Here is a 23,722-nt window from a genome sequence, read left to right as displayed (position 1 = left end):
AGCTCTGTTCCTAGAGCATCCAAAATAAACACTTTACTGTCTTGCCACCCATTAATCCTTCAGTGATGCTCACTCGAGCGGGCATCTGTCATATCACCCACAGCACCATCTACTTCCCCTCTAGGGCTTCCTCCAATTAGAGCAGCCAAAGTCTGCCAGGGCCTTCAGGTTAACAAAGTCCTGGAACTGAAAGCAAAACACAAATCGCCAAATCCTGCTTTTTTTCCTCTGAAATTCACCATGGATAGCAACATCCCAATTTCAACAGCTTTTTACACTTCATAGAACCCTTACTGCCATTTTCTTAAATAATAATAATTTACAAAAAAATCAAAACCTAGCCAGGATTTCATAGTAAACATTACCATGATTCAAACTTCCATCCTAACTTTTTCCGACCATTTCTATTAGGGCTTGGTGCTCAATACTGCTCCTTGAGGTTTTGTTTGCTTAATCTATAGTCTGGCTCCAACACTAATCGAACACACCCAAAACAGCCAAAAGAGGCTTGTGTGCCATTTCACATACATTGCGACACAACAGATTCTACTTTTTAATAATAGTAGGTACTTGGCTGTTGAGAGGAAAGTATATACTTCTGAGTGTGTAGTAAGTTTGCCAGTTATAGAACACAAAGTATAGTTTCCACATCAGAAAACTGCTTGATTGGTCATTATTCAATTGAAGTGGCAAATGCGAGGCAGATATTTGTCAACGTGTTTGTGGTAACACTTAAAAATAAGGTTCCATTCATTGAAAGTAGTAAATGCATTAGGTATCATGAACAAAATATTAACAATATATTGTTTACAGCATTAATTCATCTTTGTTAATGTTAGTAAATAAAAAAATTATTCATTGCTAGTTCAAAGTGCATTAATGTTAACAAACACAACTTTTGATTTAAAAAATATATATATCACCATGTTGAAATTAACATTAACCAAGATTAATAAATGCTGTAAACAATATATTGTTAATTTTTTGTTTGTGATACCTAATGCATTAACTACTGTTGACGAATGGAACCTTATTGTATACCTTGTTTGTTAATCACTTAATAATATCCTTTATTGGTATGCATTTAAGATTACTTTATGCTATATCCAGAAAGCGGATGCTTAGAGACATATAGATTTTCATATAATTCTAACGAAACACTGGTGACACTGCTGCTTAAGTCTGTGGTGTTACCTGTATTTTAAATGAAATTCTGGGTGCTTCTAAAATAAAAAGGAAATTATTCAGAAAAATATGGAACTTTAAAATTGTAATTTAGTTGCTTTATTTAAATAAAAGTTCATAAACTACACAATGGAATTTGCAGGTGATCTTTCAGTCAAGGGACAGCTTATCTCTTTATATGACTCAGAAAGAAGGACATCTTAGATTAATTTTAAATTACCATTACAGACAAAAGGCAAAATGTATGCTTTTAATTAAAAACATTGTCTGTGGAGTTAATGTGGAGTTACCATGAAATTTACACCACAAAGATTTGCACAAATCTGGACTTTTCTCAAATCAAGGCTTCCACCATGAGAGTTAAGGCCAGGCGATGTCTTTAGAAACATTAATAGGTTTTAAATTTTTTTTAAATTAAGTTTTAAAAATGCTTTGGCAGATTTGGCCATGCATTCCTCGCAAAATGTAATTAACTGATGTCAAAAGCGAATTGTTACAAACTCCTCCTCTTCTGCAATATTTGTGGCAAAATTAGCCTTAAAAGAATGCATGGATGCACACTTTGAAAATCCGCCAGAAATCCCCCTAGGTACCACAGGAATATTATTGTATGATTTGCAACACATTTATCTATTTAAGATATTAGGACAGATAGTGTGCACTATAGGATTCATAGCAGGTCTTTTGTTTCTATTGAAAACAGGCAGGTGTGCAAGAGCAAGTTCAAACGAAACTTGATTCTCAGAACAAGGATTGAGAACAAGGATTGAGGACCTCTGTCAAATGGGAATTTGGTGCCATCTTTGAGAGTTTTAGGCAGGGTGGGTGCTGTTAACTTTGGTAAGAGACATCAAGTACAAGCCAAAAACATGTCGACAGACTGAAAAATACGAGGTCAAAACAATTTGGGCTCCTTGCAATGGATGACGTATTTGGGCTGACTCAACCAAGCTGATTTGGGTCAGGTATTAATAGTCACCCAACCACTAAAAGATGAAGTGTGTACTTTTTGTATGTTGAAAACTTTCTCCTATCCTACTTAAATGTGTTGAGACAACTATAAGCAAGCCAATGGTAGCTTGATTTATGCAACGTTGGGTCAAACGTTTTGGGTAGCCTTCCACAAGCATCTCACGATAAGATGCTGGAATTTTGGCCCATTCCTCCAGACAGAACTGGTGTAACTGAGTCAGATTTGTAGGCCTCCTTGCTTGTATATGCTTTTTCAGTTCTGCCCACACATTTTCTATCAGATTGAGGTCAGGGCTTTGTGATGGCCACTCCAATACCTTGACTTTGTTGTCTTTAAGCCATTTTGCCACAACTTTGGAAGTATGCTTGGGTCATTGTCTATTTGGAAGACCCATTTGCAACAGAGCTTTAAATTTATGGCTGATGTCTTGAGATGTTGCTTCAATATATCCACATAATTGTCCTTCCTCATGATGCCATCTATTTTGTGAAGTGCACAAGTCCCTCCTGCAGCAAAGCACCCCCACAACATGATGCTGCCACCCCATGCTTCAAGGTTGGGATGGTGTTTTTCGGCTGCAAGCCTCACCCTTTTTCTGTCAAACATATTGATGGTCATTATGGCCAAACAGTTCAATTTTTGATTTATCTGACCAGATAAAGTAAAATCTTTGTCCCAATGTGCACTTGCAAACTGTAGTCTGGCTTTTTTATGGTGGTTTTGGAGCAGTGGCTTCTTCCTTGCTGAGCAGCCTTTCAGGTTATGTTGATATAGGACTCGTTTTACTGTGGATATAGATACTTGTCTACCCGTTTCCTTCAGCATCTTCACAAGGTCCTTTGGTGTTGTTCTGGGATTTATTTGCACTTTTCGCACCAAATTACATTCATCTCATGGAGACAGAATGCATCTCCTTCCTGAGCGGTGTGATGGCTGTGTGGTCCCATGGTGCTTATATTTATGAACTATTGTTTGTACAGATGAATATGGTACCTTCAGGCGTTTGGAAATTGCTCCCAAGGATGAAGCAGATTTGTAGAGGTCCACAATTTTTTTTCCTGAGGTCTTGGATGATTTCTTTAGATTTTTCCATGATATCAAGCAAAGAGGCAAACCTACATGTACACCTCCAATTCAGTACACTTCCTAACTGAAGCTAATTGGCTTATTGTCTAAAGGCTTGACATAATTTTCTGGAATTATCCAAGCTGCTTAAATGGCACCGTTAACTTAGTCTATGTAAACTTCAGACCAACTAGAATTGTGATATACTCAATTAAAAGTGAAACAATCTGTCTGTAAACAATTGTTGGAATATTGCTTGTGTCATGCACAAAATATATGTCCTAAACAACTAGCCAAAAATATAGTTTGCTAATGTGAAATCTGTGGAGTAGTTTTGATGACTTCAACCAAAGTGTATGTAAACTTCTGACTTCAAGTGTGTGTAGGGACATACAAGAGAATGGAATTTCATGTCATACAGGACCAGTGTTTCATACTATAAAACATACAAATAGTTTGTACATTTACTATATACATGCAACACCATATTATACACAGTGCAAGAGTGAATAATAAGGTGCAAATGTAACATTTAGAAAGTGCAAAATTAATTAGATTGTGATGCTTTCCAGATGAAAAGAGACAGACATCTTGGAGATGCATGTATGTGTAAAGGGACATAAGGGAAAGGAGGCGGCGAGAACCGGCTTGACAACATAAATAATAATTGAATGAAAAACGTAAAAAGACACAAAAGACACACATGACGGTCAGCTGTCCGTAAACAATCTCTCTCTCTCGTCACAGCACCTTCTGCAGTCGGCCTTTATCCCTTTCGGAGGCTTAACTAGCCTGATAAGGAGCCGGGTGTTTATAATCACGACCCCGCCCCACCCTCTCACAGTATGCTGTCTGGGTACATCACAATGAAAACATTATTTGTGTTAGAGTATCCCAACCAGCCTGACCTAGCAACATTTACTCAGCCAATGTGTGTGTTGGTGGATCAAACACATAGTCACACCACAAATGAAAGACAAGGAAGCGTTCAGGAAACTCGTTTGACAACAGTCGAACACCTTATATGTTTTTTTCTTTATCAGGGTATGATCATAAACAGTTTAAGCAAAAACCATTTGACAGATTTTTGCCTATTTCCCTGATTTCGCATTGCAAACACCTTTACTGGCTTATCCAATGTGCACAAATGATGTGCGCAGGCTTGTTTATGTTTTGACGTCAAAAGCAGAGTAATTTTATGACTTCAAATCTCATGTAAACAAGGGTTTTATATGCTTTTATGTTCATGGGTTTTACATATTTTTTATTAAGCTGATTATTTATAGTAATCAGCAAATTTATGCACATGTAAACACACTCGTCACTAATATGGCAGAGAAATATTCCCCAGTTCCCCTGGATCTTACATCACAGGTCAACTTCCTTTTTCTCCCACACTCTTGAGCAATTCTAAAAGTGGGTCACCTGATGGGCAAAAAGATGGAGCAGGTGAAAGTGCTTGAGCAAAATTAGTCAGTCACCCCAGGAGCCTGCTGCATAAGATGAAAGGACACAAAAATACAAATATAATAAAGACCCTATAAAATAGTTTGAAGTGCGTAGTCTTGTATTCTGTATTGACACATTATGTTCTGTATTTTCATACTACTGGAAGTACGGGAAGGACAAATTGCAAGGCACAACGCCCTATTTGATTGGACATTCTAAAATCTGTGTCATGCAACATAAGTCATCAACATTTTTGTTCAGTTTTCCAGGAAGAGAAAGATTGCATATATTAGAGGTAGACGGATATATTGGTTTTACTGATTAATCAGTGCCGATTGTTGCTTTTTGGAACTATAGGTTATCAGTGAAAATGTATGCCTAAAGGTTTTTTTCTCTGCGGCCATCGCTGAAGGATTCTATAATAAAAACAACTTGATTCTACAGTATAACAGCAGCTGTTGGACGAATAATGTCAATGCATATTCAGTTATTTTGATTAGACAATACTTAATATAGAGCAATGTAATGAAGCCAAGTCTCTGTCATTTTAAAATAAGAGTACCTAGTGTTTCGGACTTCTTTAGTTTAAAGTACCGCACTGTGTACGGCAGGATTTTGGTTGATAATAAACAGCATCTGGGATTTTTATTTTATTTTGGACTCTTGCAGCCTCTATGTCTCTGCACATTATAGCAAGAATACGATTTTTTTTTAAGCAATCTATAAATCGAACATAAAATTTTAGCGATTATCGGCCTTCTGCACCATCTTAGTTATCGGTATTGGCAAAATCCACTATAGGTCGACCTCTAGCGTATATATGTCAGCTGAAACATAATTTTTTACAAGTACAGTAGCATAAAGATGGCTTCAAAGCAAATACAGGTGGTCTAATAGACAGAAAACCCCCATTTTTATTTCATGGGATCTTTAATCTGTATAATAGTATTTTGTATTGTGGGGTTTCTCTTGTCAAAACGCCAGTCTGAAGGCTACGACACAGCAAAGAGAGTATGAAATGTTCTGGGAGAAGATTTGTGAAGAGTCCACATGGGTGCATTGACACTGAGGTGTACATTTCTTCTCCCTGACTGTTGCTTTCCCTCTCCTTCACTTTTCCTTTGGCGAGTCCTCGATAATGCCCTATCGACACACCTCATTAAGAACACCCTGTCGACATCCTCATATTGTATAAGCGCAAGAAAACGAGGGAGAGAAAGAGAGAGAGCACAATAGAGAGTACAATGGAGAAGTAGAGATGTGAAGAGCCAGGGGCTACATGTGGGAGGTTTACATAACCATTAGGCGAGACCAGGTCTGGGCTCTTATGGCACACACTCCCACAATCAAGAGCAAAAGTAGGCGACATTGACGTGGGAATGCTAGAACAGTAATGAAGTAGGCTCTGCTCCAAAACCTAGTGAGTTGCTTAGCTAGACAGCATTTTAAGGCATCAAAGGCAAGCATCCGATGTGAAGGTTGTTTCAAATGTAGGCATCAAACTTTTCCTGCCTTGACATAATGTTGCATAAATAAAAACTTGCTTATTAAAATTAGAATTGATATTTTGTGATTTACTCGACATTTGTTTTTTACAGAGTTAAATAAAAGTTACTTAAAAGGGTCATAAAACACAAAAATAAATTTGTACTGATATGCATGTATTCAAGGCAGAAAAATATAAATTATGAACAATTTACTTCTGTTGCCTGATGTAATCAATAAAAGCTGCTAGTATTTTAAAATGTAATCCAATTACAAGTACTTGATTTTGTAATATATTTACATAATCCAGATTAAATGTAATTTGTTACTACCCAGTACTGATGACTGCACATCTCACGATTAAGTGACATCATCGCTCCTACTTTTATCACTCTGCAATCTTTACAAGTAAGCTAATAATATAATTTCAAATGTCCATTTATTTTTTAATTTGGCAGGTAATATGCGGGATATTGAGCAGTCAGATGGTAATTTTTGCAATATAAAATCCTTACAGTACTCCGATGCAAACCAGTGGTGGAATTCATCAGTTTCTAGAGACTCCGTGGTCTGTTTCTTCTCACATAATAACATCATTTCAACATAAATTAATATGTTATGCCCATTTAATTATTTATTTGGTATAAAGTCATGTAATAAGCAGAATTAATGTGCAGTCACAGCCAGATATTATCACAAAATAACGCCCTTTAGGGTGATACAAGATCCTGATCATGGTTCATGCCACTGGCAGCCAACAATTCCCTGTAAACATGAGGCCACTTCAAGCAAACTGTCAAATTAGGCATCTGCCTAATTTGGTTAGCTTATACAAAGTGACTGAAGAATTGGGAATTTGATTAATTGTGTGTGAAATCAGTTTTTAGGCTGTGTGTCATTTTGCTAGCATAACAACATATTACTCTCAAACTCAACTGGAACCAATCAATAGTACTAGTACTAGTAATAGTAGTATACTATAGTAATGGTAATACTTCTCATGAAGAGGACTATTTGTCTGGCACACAGGGTGCATGATCACCAACTAAAACCAACTGGTAAAAGGACTGCCAACTAGGCAGCTCACTTGGTTTTAGAGCACACCTTCATTCATTTAGAAACAACTTCATTACTGTTCTAGCATTCCCATGTAAACATCCCACGTCCATGTTTTTGAGGTGTATCTAGTACTCCAATACCCTCCAAAAAATACACACTAATACACTCTTATGCAAACACCATTTTGCAAGAAGCGCTGAAAAAAATGTGCCAGTTCTGCTAATGCTATAGGTGTAATTTGCTACATGTAATGCTAGCACCTTGAACTCATGAAACATGTGTGTGTGAGCCAAGTGAGGTCAGTGGGAGTGGGTTAGGTGGTTTCTTTTCTAAATTCTGTCAGTGTTGCTAATTTTATCATCCCAGTCCTCATGTGCTACATCTGCCAGCCTAATTGAAAGAGCTAATTGGAATATGAGGCCAGCATGCATTTGTGTCTGAGAGCATGGTTATTCCTGACTCTCTGTAAGGAGGACGTGTGCAATACCTACACTTCAGTGACAAGGCAAGAAAAAAAAACTGAGACAGACAAGATAAGTCTATAATCATTTAACTTTATACGCGCATAAGGCGTTAATGGATTGAGTTGGCTAACACGCTAAAGCTAACGTCAACTCATTGTGTGTGTTTTAAAAGTCACTTCCATTAGCTGAAAAACGGCGGGGGAAAAAAAGTGTACCATTTGAGACAATACTACACTAATTCATACACAATAAAATCCACAATACTACAATTCTGATTTCATGGAGTCCCATCCTTTTGCAACATCTTTAAAAACCTGAAATGCTAAATAATCTGAGGAAAGACAAGACAAGAGGAAATGCCTTAGCTCTCTTAGCCTGTAAGGTTAAAGAACTACACCAACAGCCTACCAATCAAGTTGTGACTAGTACTCAAAATGCATTCAAGTAGACATGTTGTAACAAAGTTCCGAACTTTGATCAAGCAGTATGAATGCATGTAGTATGCAACTTAATTCATGGGGAACAATAATGGGTTATTATTTAAAAAAAAACTAACACCACACATCTTTAACGTTCAAAATGACTGACAGGCGGAAAGCACTTCAGAATCATTTGTTGGTTAAAAACAATAGTGTCCCCATGGTCAGAGTTTCATTTTATGCTGTATATGGAGCCTAGGACTGTCACAGAGACAGAAGTGATATCTCAAGGCAAATAAGGCAAGAAAGAGGCTGAGGGGAGAGACCAGACATTATTGCAGTTGAGCATTAGACCAAAGGTTTCAGATAAACTTATTTTGTGAGGGGGGTTTGCTCCCCACTCTGGATATTATAATTTATTAACCAGCTCCCTGGAATACTTGATTCTAATGAGTCAAGTGTGCGCTGAAATATTCAGGCAAGCGATTTCTTATCTGCACAGAGACATGTCTTTCAGACTCACTTAAATCTCACATAATAAAAACTTTCAACTCAAATCAATATTTCATGTCCATTTATTTGGGCAGTTGCCATGTATTAAGCTTGAAAATATAGTCAACCAGTCATTATTGCAAAATAATCACATTGGGTCCTGATCACCCAGTCCGGGTTTATTTTGCAATAAGCATTGGATGACTGTGGATCACTTAACAATAAGTTTCCTTTAGTTAACAACATTAGTTAACATGAACTAACAATGAGCAACACTTTTACAGCATTTATTATGGGGTAGGGGGGATTTAGAGAGGCGATCGTATGAAGGAGTGTTCCTTGACCGCTATCGGCCGTTCAAAATCATGTGTAAGGAAGGGCAGCCAGCCAGTGGACTTTTGGGGGTTGGTGCCCTACACAGGCCACGTAACGGGGGCAGCAGTACTGCATCTCTGTACATACAGTATATACACAGGCACTCCAGCACAAGGTGTCTACAATTGTTAAAGAGGTCCATCTAGAGCTAGTTTATGTTGAATGTGATTTTGTATCCATCTTCACATTTTGTTTAAGCCCCTTCTATACATGTTTCAGGTACATTTCTCTTGATTTGTGAAACATTCTTAGCAGTTTGGGTGTGACCCTAAAATATGGTACAAATGGCATACCGTATGTTTTTAATACAGAACACAATTTTTCCCCACAAAAACAGGATGATTCCTTATTATACTAGATGGTTGGCAACATATATTTTCTTTTCTTAATTTTACCTGATACTGCATCAGCTTGAAGGTGTCTCACTGACATGAATTCCCTCAGTCGATGATGGTGGCGACAACGGTTGTCAGGAATGGTAGAATTCAAGTGATAATACACCAATTACAACAAAGTATCAATTACAACTCCAGTTTCACAACACAGCATAGGATAACATTAAAGGGAAGCAAACACAACAGTAGATTATGGACTTCTGAAGCAGCAAAACAAGTGGGTATACCGAGGGTATACGCAAATATTGCTACTTAGTTGTAGTTATATGCAAACAGCCCTGGGAAAAAAAAGCATACGGCATATTCATGTGCATGACCCCGACTACACCACTGATTAGCAATGGTGTATGGGAGTTAATACGCCCATAATCAGTGTCATGGGCGTATGCATGCATGGGTTATAAAAAGTGGTGGGGACAGTTTGGGGGGGACGTCACGAAGTAGCGACACTAATTAATTAGGTTGTGTGCGTATTATGTCAAAAAATATTTACTGTTTTGATAAAAAGTCATTCTTGATGGCTCCAACAAATATTTCACATAATTTGATAACTTTATCCGTACATCGAAAACTATCAGTACAAAAGAAAATTGCCACCCACTGTAACTCAACGGCACTTATAACAACTCAACGGCACTTATAACAACTGCAACGAGCTTTCATTATAACATAAAAAATAAACTCCAGCGCCAGATCGCCACTTACTATAATACGCATGAACGAAATGGAAACTCCTGCTTAAAAACTGAAGATGTAACCTCTACACCAATCAGGCCCGTCTTAATCAGATCAAGGGACTGATATGAAGGGGTTCACCTCTCTCTCGCTCTCTCTCTGTCTGGGTAGGCGGCAACTGGTTTACTTTTAATATGCAATAAAACTCTTTTCTCAGTTTCAACCTCTAGTTCAGGCTGAATGACGAAAAACATGAACAAACAAATTCAGATTAGAGAGCAAATCCGCCTTAACACAAGTCTGCTAATGTGTATCTCAACTGGTCTTGCTACATGACCCGGATTGTTCATTGGACATCATGTTGTGACCAACACAGTACCAAAATGTTTTTCAAATTAAACGCTGAAATGAATTACCATGAACTGCATTAGCGTCCAGCAATTTTATTCTTGCAAAACTAATTAAAATCCTTAATTTTGTAAATGCATAAAAAAAAAAAAACAGAAGAAGTGTGATTTACCAGCATAACATATGGAACAAACACTGGGCCAAATATTGCATTAGTATTATCCATATGACCAAGTGACAGATTTATTTTTTGCTACAGAGTTTGATCAGATGCATACACTTTGATGTCAACAATAAAAGATACAATAAAAGTCACACAGGTTTTTAAACAACATAAGTGTGAGTGTAACAGGGTGAACTATCCCTTTGGAAACACACGGTCATGCTAAGACACTTGAGTGGCTGAAGGATCCTTACAGATGCTCCCATTATTTGTAGGAATTTACAGAATGTACTTCTTGAGAAGAATGACTGGCCTGACCACACCGCAGAGCTGGATGTTTGCCAAGGCCTGTGTTAACCTCCTCTACTCTAGTCTTGTCTTCAGAAACATGTGAGCTGACAAGAGACCTTCATGATGCATTATATTCAGTGCACAACAAACATCCTTGTCTGTCTAAGCAAAAGGAAAGGAAATAAATAAAGGAAACAAGACTTTTTAGAGAATTTTGAGAGCACAGAAGCATTCTTTACCACAGTATTCCATACAAAATATGGCTGTATGAAACTCTGGTGGCCTGTGGTTTATAATAGATCTAACAACACTATACTGCAGAGCCAATATGCAGTAACTATATTAACACTGAAACTGAGGAAAAAATGGGTTCAATGCAGCCAAATGTGGATTATAAAATGGTTTCACTTGGTTTCTCTTAATATTCGCATATTCAAACCAAACCCATCAGTCACATGATAAATCATAGTCTAAGAGTCGAGACCCGATTTTAGTCATAACTCAATCGGGACAATTACACAATGTTTTTGTTGAATTACTACTAAACTGTATAACTGACCATTGTCCCAGGCAACAGATTTCCTACATAGTTGTGCTAGCTTCATGCTCGAATCACTCAAACTTGAATCACTCAACAATCTCTAAACATAAATAAATGAATGTGCAATCCTTTATTTGTAAAGAAACTGTAAAGAGCAGAGTAAAACAGTAAGATGTTGTACAGTTCATGAATAAAAAAAAAAGGAAACACGAGGAAAAAAAGGAAAAAAAGCGTAATAAAAAAGTGCAATAGAAAGCAAGTGCATAAGACAATTGCTAAAGAAAGCACAAGCAAAAGAAAAACAGTGAAAAAGAGAAAAGGAAAGGGTGAAAGAGAGTGAAAGAGTAAAGAAAAAAGGGATGTGTGAAAGACAGAAAGAGAGCAATAGAAAAAGCAAAAGAGAGAAAAGAAAGGAGCAAAAGAAAGAAAGGGTGACCTTGGACTTACACTGACACCTAGCTGCTTGGATGCAGCATCTTTTAAATTCAATAATTTTCAGTTTCAGATGTCATTGCAGAAATGTTGTATTCACAGTCAACTATGATTACTTTAATCAATGAGTGAAAGTGTCAAATAACAGGACAGTTGGGGCCTGGGTAGCTCAGAGAGTAAAGACGCTGACTACCACCCCTGGAGTCACGCGTTCGAATCCAGGACAAGCTGAGTGACTCCTAAGCAACCAAATTGGCACGGTTGCTACGGAGGGTAGAGTAACATGGGGAAACCTCCGCGTGGTCGCAATAACATGGTTCTCGCTCTCGGTGGGGAGCGAGAACCATGTTATTGGTGGCGTGTGGTCAGTTGTGCATGGATGCCATAGCATGGAGCCTCCACATGCGCTACCACGCTCGACAAGCCACGTGATAAGATGCGTGGATTATCTCAGATGTGGAGGCAACTGAGATTCATCCTCCACCACCTGGATTGAGGTGACTACGCCACCACAAGGACTTAAGAGCGCATTGGGAATTGGGCATTCCAAATTGGGGAGAAATATAAATAAATAAATAACAGGACGGTTACTGAGATTAAGAGAGTAGTTTTCGGCTGGTCTAGTGATTCTACCATGGCAGCCCCCATGTGCGGACCTTCTCCATGTAGAATAAAAGAGCTTTTATAAGTTTAATGATATGACTGGAGTAGGACTGGACAATTAATCGAAAAACGAATGGCAATTACGATTGTGGCTGTCACTATTATGTAATCGTGAAAACTGACGACTCTTCAATTTAAGTCTACTCCTGTTTCGTTAATGGTTTCTATTTAGAACGTGTTTTTACAGTGGTCAAGTTTCTAACCAATCCCAGACGTAAGCACAAGTTTTAAATAGTCCAGATATAGTCCAAATAGTCCTGTGTGGTGTTAGTTGACGTCCAGATGCTTGCTTACAGTATGTTTCATCTGTTTGCGATGACACAAAAATTAGTGCTAAAGAAACATCATCTGACACTTAAAAAGAAGCTGTAGAACAAAGGTGTGCAATTATGAATATTGCAAAATTACAATTCATATCTTTAGGAGTTAGAAACGTTTTTAATGAGGAAGAAATTGCTGAGTGCACTTTTATAAATCCAACAAAGCAAGAAAACTGAATTTACACATGCCCTGATATAATAGTTATTCTCTGCTTTTGATGTCAATCTGCGTAGAGGCATGCGCACAACACTTAGCAGTAGAAATGGCGGTAAAGGTGTTTGCATGCAACGCGAAATCGGGATATTCGCAAAACTCTACTGGTGTCGAACGCTTGATTCTCAAGCGTTCTGTGAACTTACACAGATAAATGAAAGCTGTTTATTGCATTTACATGACCCCACACGTTGTCAGCTTAAGAATAATTGTGTAAGATTGTGCATCTAAATGCACTCAGCAAAAAATTGCTTGGTCAGTTGATACCACAAAATTGGCTGAGATAATTGTGAATCTAGATTCAATTAGCTCAGTTAAATGAACCCAGGAGTTCACAGTATCAGCAGAGGCATCTGAGCTGGACACAAGTGTTGTCTATGGTTCTGTCTTTCTCCACAGTGTAGTCATTCAGTTAGATGGCACTTTCAACACATAACCCTCTAACCCTGTGACAACACTTCATAATTCTGCAGCTCACTGAGGGTTTCCATGGAAACATCCGAGAATGTGTCTTCCCTCTGCAGGTTACCCATTGATTGATTTATTTTTGAGAACCCAATTAGGAATGGACTCAATATCCCCTGATCAAACTACTCTATTCAAGATGCAGAGTAGCATCAGCCAAGAACAACAAAGACATCTCAGGATGGATTTTTGTAGTCCTTAAAAACCTGCTGCCTTTAAGTAAAAAGCGACCCCATTTACTTTAATAATGAACATTCCTGGTCATATCAACAACTTGGGCTGTTGCAGTCGCAATATTATTCATTTCTGGTTTTTGTAAGGACTTATAAGTTGATACATTTTCATGCCCTTCACCGTGGCAGTTGTCATGGTGATCAAAGCAGCCCTATTAACAACCATGTTTTCATTTCAACAACCATGCAGCAATTACTTGGATTTATGTCTCATGCAGCTTACAGTAACACAAGTTCATATACAGTCACAATTCTAGGTTAATTTAGGTTCAGACATGACGACATTAAGGAGTTGTGGTTCAGTAATTTTTTTGTTCACTAAAGAGAACCTGCTGATGGGTAATTATTTCGGGAAGAAGCGCAGTATGTTTTGCGGTGTAGATTCAAAAGAACCAACTCTTATGAGAAATTTGATCGGGAATCGTGCTACACTGGTCACGCTGTTTTAAATGAACCAGCAGATTTGAGTAATTTGTTGGGAGGTTGGGATGTTTCATGCTGTAGATTCAAAACAACTGGCTCATAAGAGTCATTCATTCGTGAATAAGTTCTGCATGTTTCGTGCTGTAGTTTCAGAAGAATCAGAGGATAGGAGTCATTCGTTTGGGAGATTGCGCTTTGTTTCACTTAAACGGCCAAATAAAAAGAACCCTATTTTTTGGTGTACCATCCCTTTAAGCAACATAAAAGTGCACGTAGGATTTAATCTCCAGAGGTGACCGAAGTCATGAATCATTACAGCCAAAGTTCACAGCAGAAGGACACAACATTATAGTTTGCACAATCCACACTTCATCAGTAGTTGTTTTAAGCTTAGGTTTCAATCCCCCTCAGCCTCCTCAAGAGATACAAGGAGGCAACCTCCACTTTTTATCTACAGAAAATAAGAGCAGATTGCTCACAAGAGAGCCTTCCTTGAGTTACAAAGGTTAAACTAGACCTCTTTAGAGAGGTGCAATACTTTTGCACCCTTTGTCACAGCTGAACTAACCTCTGTGACTCAGTGAAAACACGTTCCTATAGGACAGAGTCATTTGAGGGCCAGAATGGTCCAACAATAAGAAGGTTAGAAATAAATGTAACCTTGATCTGTGCTAATCCCATTCTTTGTCTACATGAATGCAAGCAGCCCCTGGCAAATTAGTCTGGAAATCAGAGGCAGAGAAGGTTGCTTTCGGCCGACTCCGTGACCTAACGCCCGCTCCTCCTCCCCGAATAATTACAGGCCCACATCTCCACACAGCAATTACAGGCCATTTCCACAAGGATCGACAACCTCTCTTTCGCTCACCCACTCCATCCCTCCCTCCTTATTCTTTCTCCCACATTCATCTGTACTTTCAAAGGCCACCCTTGATATTTAATTCTCTTATTTTTTATAAAAGGAATGTTCCAGGTTCAATACACATTAAATTCTATCGACAGCATAATGTTAATTACCACTAGGGTTCGTTTTCGAAAGTATGGCAAGTCAAACTGATAGCTTATGATCTCTTGCAAAGTTATACCTTTATATTCTTAGCTCGTTCTGAGATGGCATTTTGTTTTTTTTTTATCTAATTCCACAGTATTTTGCATTTCACACATGTGCTCTTAGTGGTACTCAACACTAATAACACTCAACAAGCCGACAACGTGTAAGCTTAAACACATTAAATGGTGTTTTTTTTATCATAAGTCATAAAATGTTTTAAGTAAAAAACGATCAGCGCATTACCCCAATTTCGTGTTGCATGTAAACACTTTTACCACAGTTTTTACCAACCAACCTGATCCCACAGGAATTTGGCAAGATACGAATGTTCCAGTACCCTGACAATGGCCACATTCTGCTGAGTTACGGAGTTAAGTGGCATCTCATATTAGATCATTTTTCATCGGTTCACCCAAAAATGAAAACACTCTCATCATTTACTCACCCTAATGCCATCCCATGTGTGTATGACTTACTTCAGCAGAATCAATTTGAAGAAAATAGAAAAATATCTTCGATCAGTAGGTCCTTATAACGCAAGTTGATGGTGATCCGACCTTTGAAGCTCCAAAAATTACTGACAGTCAACATAATGTGTTCTTCTTGGGGAGAATTTTCATTTATAGGTGAACTAACCCTTTAAAGTGTGTTAACCTTCTCATGTTGCTTGAATGATAGCACATTGCAACAGGAGCCTCAGAGACCAGGATTTTCGTCGCTCAAGGAAACCAGGAAGTGACGAGTGCGATTTGGAGGTTCCATTTTTCCCTTCAAGATGATATTTTTATTCCACTGATAGGAGTATTAGTAGCTTGGGAGTATAGTAAATTAAGTATGCATTCCTCTTCACCGTATTACATAATTTACAGCTTTTGGCACTTCTCTGTGGGCATTTTACCTGGAAACTGGAGCACACATTTGCTCTAATATAAAAACAAACATTTCCCACTTCAGCCACTGGGGGCAGTGCTTCGAATTTCAGTAAGCACAAACCAAGTTTAGTACAAGAAACGTCAACCTACCATTTTCATACTCACAGTGAGATTAGTCTTTACTGGCTTACCCAAAGTGTTTCATCCATGCCGGTTTACGCTTCAACTTCAAAACCATAGAATATTCAGAGGATTTAAAATCTCATGTAATTCACGAGAGGGCGGAGTTCACACAGTCTCTTGTGTGACGTATTCCCATTGTCATGTAACAGACGCAATCTCACAATTTTCTCTCGGTTTAAGTTTGGATTTCTTGGGTTTCTGACACCTTGTCATTTTTTGTTTTATAAGCGGATTTTTTATAGTCATAAACATATTGCTGTACATATTAACACACAATTTATTTATTTATTTTTTTTTTGGGGGGGGAAAAAGCAAAGAAGAAAATATAGATTGCTGCTGATTGAATATCAATACAATATTGTGAGGTACAATATTTTGATATTTTGAAATAACGTGTCTTTCCCCAAAAAATGTCAACTCGTTCCACAGTTTTGTTTTTATTTTGTATATGTACTTACAAAGCAACTTATCCAGTCCAGCATTCTGGAAGCTACTTTATAGGTTAAAGAACTTCTGATTATGCCTTACCATTACCAACCCAGAGTTGGCGACACGTAATGCTTTACAGATGCTTTACAGATAGTTATGTCACGCCACTTCCTTACGCGTGTCATACAAAAGTTACCGGATTACCAGCATTTTGTCATCATGACAACAAGGTTAAAAGATTGGATAAAAACATTTATTTAAAAATGTCAAGCGGTTCTATCACAGTATTCAAATGTCAACACATACAATGTTAAGGTCTCGTGGCTATAACAGTGTGCATTTTAAGGTTTATTGCTTGGGCCCATGTAATTGTACATGCATATTTGTTATTGTGATTTCTTTTTAAAGATTTTTTTTATACAAAAACCAAGGGATGAGTCAAAACATTATTGAAAACAAGATAAGTGCTGTCAATAGAGCTCAACTTCTATTGAACACAGAACATTCATTTAAAAGACACACAGAAAGCCATTCTGACCTTTTCAAAAGACATTTTAATGTAATTTAAAAAATTTAATTAACAGAAATGTTACACCAAGCTGTCTCACATTCCATCGACATGAAGCTCTACCCTTAGTTAACCTCGTCAGGTTTAATGTGTTTGGTTCATTATGCAATAAATCCAAAGCTTGTTGTTGCTAATGTTAAAAAAGGTGCATATTTCATGAGAGCTCTGTGTATTAGAGATAGAGGGCTCTTTGAAGAGCGAGAGAGGGAGAGCTCAGACAATAAGATGTGGCAGCGGCGCAGAGCCATCCACCCCCAGATCGAGAGAAGAGTGGGTGTGCGGAGTGAATCCATCTCTTATAAAACCCATTCCCTTTCAAATGACTGTCGGGAAATCTATGATAAATGCAATCTCTCGGGGCCCAGGGAGTTCTGACATGGCTACAAAATTCTAGATATTTTTCAAGACCACGAAGGCGAGCGGTAAAAGCTGTTTTACACATATTAAATAAATTATGAGTCATCACAGAGTTGAGCGATTAACTTGAAGCAATAACTGCAAACATGTCTATTGTTTCACGGTCAATGGTATGGTAGGAAATTTCATTATATACTTGCACTCCTTAAAAGTATTAGAAAGGAATACTTAAGGAATACTGACATAACTTATTCACTCCAAACCGTAAAAGGAGACATTTTAAAGAATGTTTTCAATGTCAGTCTATGTACAGTTGTCTCAACAGGATTACATGACAGAAACATTTTGTAGCTTGCTGTTGCTAAGAAACCACCTGTCCAGATATCCTACATGAAAAATGGGTTCTCTGAATGGTTAAAAAAAATGTTTGCTTCAGTTGAACTCTGAGGAAACAAGTGAAATTTTACACTCCGGTATTACAACCCTTTCATCAAGCAGATTTATGGTATGGTCATTTGCATACCAAGACTGAAGCCTTTGCTTGTTTTTTCTGTTCTCCAATATCATGACATGGTCTTGGCATGCAAGAAAAAACCTCTTCTGAGGACACCTATGAGTTTCCATTAGGATTGTGTGAACACAGTAACCATGTTTACTTCACTTTGAGTTGACTATTTGGGAAAGGTGTTGGAGACACTCCCATCTCATTGTCTCACCTGAAGACGTGACGAGACATGCCCAGCCCCTTCACAAACATCACCCAACACCCTGATCTCTGGAGAAGTTCCCATCTAACTTTTAGGCCTGAAACATGCTAGTACTGGTGGGTCACAGGTTTATTCTGTTAGCAGGAAAAGACTATCGTAAATGCAAATACTACAACACAATTAACCATACTAATTGTGTTTGGTTTGAATACATTTGTTGGCCCTATGTACAATCAAACATGGGGCAAATTCATCTGTCACTTGGCATTATGGAGATGCCAACATGGACCATGTGACATGTCCTAATTCTTGAAAAACATAGAACAATACTAAACAGCATAAAATAAAACATAAAACCAGGACAAAAAGTAGGTTATGTTTTGGGTCACCAGTTGAAGTCCAATATAAAATCTAGGTCCAGAAGTGAAACGGAAGCCAACGCTCTATACAAGTATGTGAAAAATGCTTTTTGCATAAATGTCTTCTCTCTCTGGTCAACTATTTTTATGGTGAAGTAACAGTTTGAAGAGAAACTTGTTGACCAAATTAGTTAAAAGTTTAACTGTCATCATATTACTATCTAGCTACGTCCACATGTATCCAGACACATTTAAAAAAATGCCTTTTTCATTTTCAAAACGCTCTCCATCCACACTGCCGTTTTAAAACGTTTTCCAAAAGCTTGTCGTCCACACCAAAACTTATAAAACCTCTTAAATCCCCTTAACGCAAATATATTTTTATCATTTATGTGCAATCTGAAATGCAATTGTTCTCATTTTCCGTTAACGGACAGCAAATCCTAGTAAAATTCTCCAAGGCCAAGAATGCAATGTGATGGTTGTAAAAAGTAACATTTATCTTTAACAATACTATCAAAGATGATAGCAGACACAACAACGTTGCAACAACATTGGCCACCATCTTGATTCTTTTGGGTTGAATGGATCACATGACTGCATCACATGACAACAAATACATGATTGTTTTCAGATCTCTCAATTTCCCCTGTTCACATTACTTATAACGCAATGGCGGCTTTTCAAATTCACCCACTTGGGAGAGCGTTTTCGAAAAGCTCAGTTTTCAATGTCAAAAGCGCCAACTCAAGTGTGGACGGAAGGCCAAAACATAGAGAAAAAGATGCTTTTGAAACAAAAGAGTGGACGTAAATATTAACACATCCGATTTAAAAGTGCTGTAACTTCTTGGAATAGCATGCACAAAATATACTTACTAGCTAACAGCGATCACTGAAATAGGAGTCCTGAGATAGCACATTTTGTCTCTGTGACAGGGCTAGGCTTTGTAAACAGCAAAAGAGGGTCAGGGGAATAGTCTTTCTTTTATTAGCCAGAAAACTAGCTAGTCATAAACATTCTGTTGATGTCAGTGAATCATTTTTGCAGATTCTGGTTTGCTGATGTTGGGTTGGCTAACATGCAAGTCATCAAGTCTTTGCCGGGTGGGCTTTTGAAGAGAGTCTGTTTGTTTGAAATAAGCAAAATGATGTAAATTAGCAAAACTGCTGAAATGGCTTACAGCACCTTTAATGACATATTAGTATTTGGCAGCTCCTTTGATGCAAAGCAACTTTTAGTGCATTCAAGGTATACTATACTTTTTTCAGCATGTACATTTCTCACGCTCTTTCAGCTAATCTACCAGGTAACTTAAGCAAATTAGGTTTGTTACCGCCAAAGACAAAGAGATCACACACCTTATGTAGGATGAGCATACATCTTGAACTTCAAATTAAAAGGTAGATTTCCCTGAGCAGGTTACGCAACTTGTAAACAAACAAGATATGTTTACATACATTTTTGAGCTCTAACAAAAATTTCCTTCGTCATTAATGGTATCAAATGTTAAACTTGATAAAAATTGATATTGAATGATATAGCAAAAAGAATATCATGATCATTTGAGGCCTAGACTGATCCTAATTGGCTTGACCCCAGCTCACCCACCGACACACCCAGGTGAGTGGCCGCCAGGGATGTCACCCTCCAGCTGGCCAAGGTCTCCCAGCCCTGCCGCTGTCACGCAGCTCGGTCTCAATGAGAGATCTAGCTGAGCCCGGCACTGTCAGGATGACTGGACCACTGGTGCTGGCTGTATGATGCCAGGGAGGGCGAGTGATAGAGGGGTGGCTGTGACTCACAGGTGAGGCTTGTTTTAAATCCATGGCAACTCCAGCGTGATCACTGCTATTGCCCGCAGGTAGGGAGTGTTCTGTGTGCACAGTTGAGAAACAACGGAACCCATACACACATACGCCCTCTAAAACTCACACCCATGGAACTAGCGTTGAGTCACAGAGCCATGTTCTGGATTTCCCGTGACACTGTAGCAGATGTTTGACATCCCAGCACTTCTACTGATGTCTGTCCCACTTATACCATCCCCCTTCCCCACATAAACACACAAACCCACAAACATACATCAATACTGCACTCCTTTTGAACCCAATCCATTTTGTTTAGCTGGCTGATTTAACAAGCTATTTGAACAGTGGGTGGTTCCGGTCGAACAAATGATCCAGCTCGCCCACTTTCCACCGGCATACAACACCCATGACACACGGCAACATATAATTGGCACAGAATGATTGTGTCAAATAACCAGCAGATCACCAAATAAACAGCCAGTGAGATAATTTCAAAGCTCTCCTATGAGAGCTAACCCACTAATACACCTACAGAGTAATATAAATAAGAGGGATTTAAAGGGTTAGTTCACCCAAAAATATTAAATCCTGCTGTGATTTACTCACCCTCATGTTGTTTCAAACCCATATAACAGTAGAGCTCTGTAGAGCACAAAAATTTGATTTTAGGCTAAATGTTAACCTCAGTTACCATTCACTTCATTTATATGGAAAAAGATGCAATGAAAGTGAATGGTGACTGAGGCTAACTTTCTACCCAACATCATCTTCCTGTGTTCCACTTAGGAAAAAAAACAAGTCACACAGGCTTGGACCAACATGAAAGTGAATAATTGATTAAATAACAGTCATTTTTGAGTGAAATATCCTTTTAAATATCTGACAGGCTGATTAAAATTGAACATGAAGGAACCCAGAATGCAAAAGCCCAGATACAGGACACATCCGCTTGTCCTTGATCAACCAGAATAGTTTCTTTGTCCTTGTTTTAGGTGTTGGACTTCAGGTGGCCTATTTAACAGGCTTAAGTTTCTGATGAGCGCCACCATAATCCATCTGGTGTGGCAAGTATTAACTTTTTTTTGTTTTTTGTTTTTTTGTTTAAAGTGACAGGCCAAAATTGCAACAGAAACCTGATGAAACATTGATGAGATTGTACATTGACTAAACCTGTTGCAACAAACCCCTATACTGGAATGCCTAAAGGAACACATGCCAATATAGACAGGCTTGCTGGCAACGAGGCTGAATATACATTATGAAAGAGGTTAAGAAAATAGATAGATAGATAGATAGATAGATAGATAGATAGATAGATAGATAGATAGATAGATAGATTTGTACGAAGGAGGGAGGAAGGGAGAGATCGAGGAAAGATACTGGGAAGGGTAAAAGAAAATATTCTCATCATAAGTAGTAGGTAGGTACATTTATGTTTAAAAGCAAGTCAAAACAGTTTCACTCTCATGGTGCGGTGCATTTAAATGGCATGATACGATCAACATGAAACTTGATGGCTCATCAAGTTCAATAATGATGATACATTTAGACCAAAAACCCACGAAAAAGAATCGTCTAAATGAAATGCAAAGCAGTACACAACAATTCGACAACCTCGTATCTAATGCACGTCACTTTGATGACACAATTAACGTGAGAAGATCGCCACCTGTGATCAACTTGTTCAGTTTGTTAAAGGCACTTTACCTTATAGACATTTTCCGTAATGCGGTGGACCTCGTCGGTGCGAGACATTGTAAAATCTTCAGTTAAAACCATAAACGGTGTTTGCTGAATCTGATGTGTTATCCGAACTGTGTGTCTCCGAGCCAGTGATGATCTGCGCTCCAATCCACTAGACTAGCGTCTCTGTTCGCAGCGGAACTGTACCGTGCCGAGCCAGTGAAGGAGGAGCTTACAGAGTGAACCACGCCTTCTTCTTAAAACCCACACCTATGGGGCGTGGACAAACAAAAGCTATGTCCCTAACCTGTATGATCACACACACACACACACACACACACACACACACACATATATATATACGCATCTCTTTTTCTCTTTTAGCAAAGACAGATAACAGTTTGAATATGGAATGGAGATTTGTAAAATGATTTCATACCATAAGAGACATTACTATATGTTCATTTAGAAAAGAACATACATAAAACTAAGCAGTAGTTGCGAGATTCATGTCACTGCTGAACAAAAATAGTCTTTTCCCAATCAATGGGTGTTTTCAAACCATTGAGATTCCCTACTGTCATTGGATAGTTTAGAAACGCCCATCCCGGTTGTAAAACGCCCACAGATTGAAAACACCTATTGTAGTTTATAAGAGACTTATGCAGAGATGGGAATGGTATACTGCACTTAATTACAGCTATGTATGTCTATGGCAGAAATAGTAAGAATATTAAATTAGTATGCAATTCCAAACTCCGCCCTATACTTGGTACTTGCTTTCAGTTTTTTAAAGGTGCACTCAATATTTTGTATTTATTTATTTGTGTTGTCTTAGACGTACACTGACACCTAGTGGCGTGGATGCCGCATAATTCAATCACGAAGGTTTTTCAGTTACTGATGCCATTATAGAAATTCACTATTCACAGTAAGCAATGACTGAACGTATAAATTACCAGGGCTGTTACTGAGATTAAGCCAGTAGTATTCAGCTGGTCATGTGATTCTAATATGGCCGCCCTCATGAGGGGACCCTCTCCATGTGCAATAAAACAGCTTTTATAAGGTTACTGATATGACTGGAGTCTTCATCTCATTTCAGTTCTCAAGATAATATACATATGTTTCAAAATTACTATCAATTTCTTTTAGAGTAAACCTTTTAATGCAGAAAAAATGTGTATGTGCACCACATAAAGTCTCCAAGCACACACAGATTCACTGATGTGAACCACAACAAGAGCAAAATTGTACAATATTGTGAGTGTAGTCATTTATTTTCCTTTTAACATTAATGTCACCTGCAAAAGATCACATAAAACTGAGCTAAAATGGCTAAACTTTGGTTTCAAAGGCAGTTATTTATCAGTATTTGTTTCACACCACATTGTATGTTGTTGGGCTGTTATTAGAGTAAAAACGTTATTAAAGAGAGTATGAAAGATACACACACACACACACAGAGAGAGAGGGAGAGAGAGAGAGATTCATATCTGGATATAAAGACTTCAATGCTGTATATTAACAGATGGCTTACATTAAACACTGTGCCACCATGAGAGGATTGCCA

The 23,722-nt window shown here is 38.1% G+C and overlaps 1 protein-coding gene across 4 annotated transcripts in view; it reads right to left on the bottom strand.

Annotated features, from left to right (window-relative positions):
- The window catches only part of LOC127652402 (brain-specific angiogenesis inhibitor 1-associated protein 2-like), a 111,162-nt gene extending 88,819 nt beyond the window's left edge, over nucleotides 1–22,343 (bottom strand). For all 4 annotated transcript variants that reach the window (XM_052138525.1, XM_052138523.1, XM_052138526.1 and 1 more), the window contains exon 1: nucleotides 22,174–22,343. In XM_052138525.1, the coding sequence (XP_051994485.1) occupies nucleotides 22,174–22,245 (72 nt within the window). In that variant the 5' untranslated portion in view covers nucleotides 22,246–22,343. The remainder of the gene's footprint in view (nucleotides 1–22,173) is intronic.
- Between the last annotated feature and the right edge of the window lie 1,379 nt (nucleotides 22,344–23,722).

The sequence above is a fragment of the Xyrauchen texanus genome, chromosome 12, assembly GCF_025860055.1.
Source record: "Xyrauchen texanus isolate HMW12.3.18 chromosome 12, RBS_HiC_50CHRs, whole genome shotgun sequence".
Classification (NCBI taxonomy): Eukaryota; Metazoa; Chordata; class Actinopteri; order Cypriniformes; family Catostomidae; genus Xyrauchen; species Xyrauchen texanus.
The sequence above is the reverse complement of the archived record's forward strand: the minus strand, read 5'-3'. Positions and strand labels throughout refer to the sequence as shown.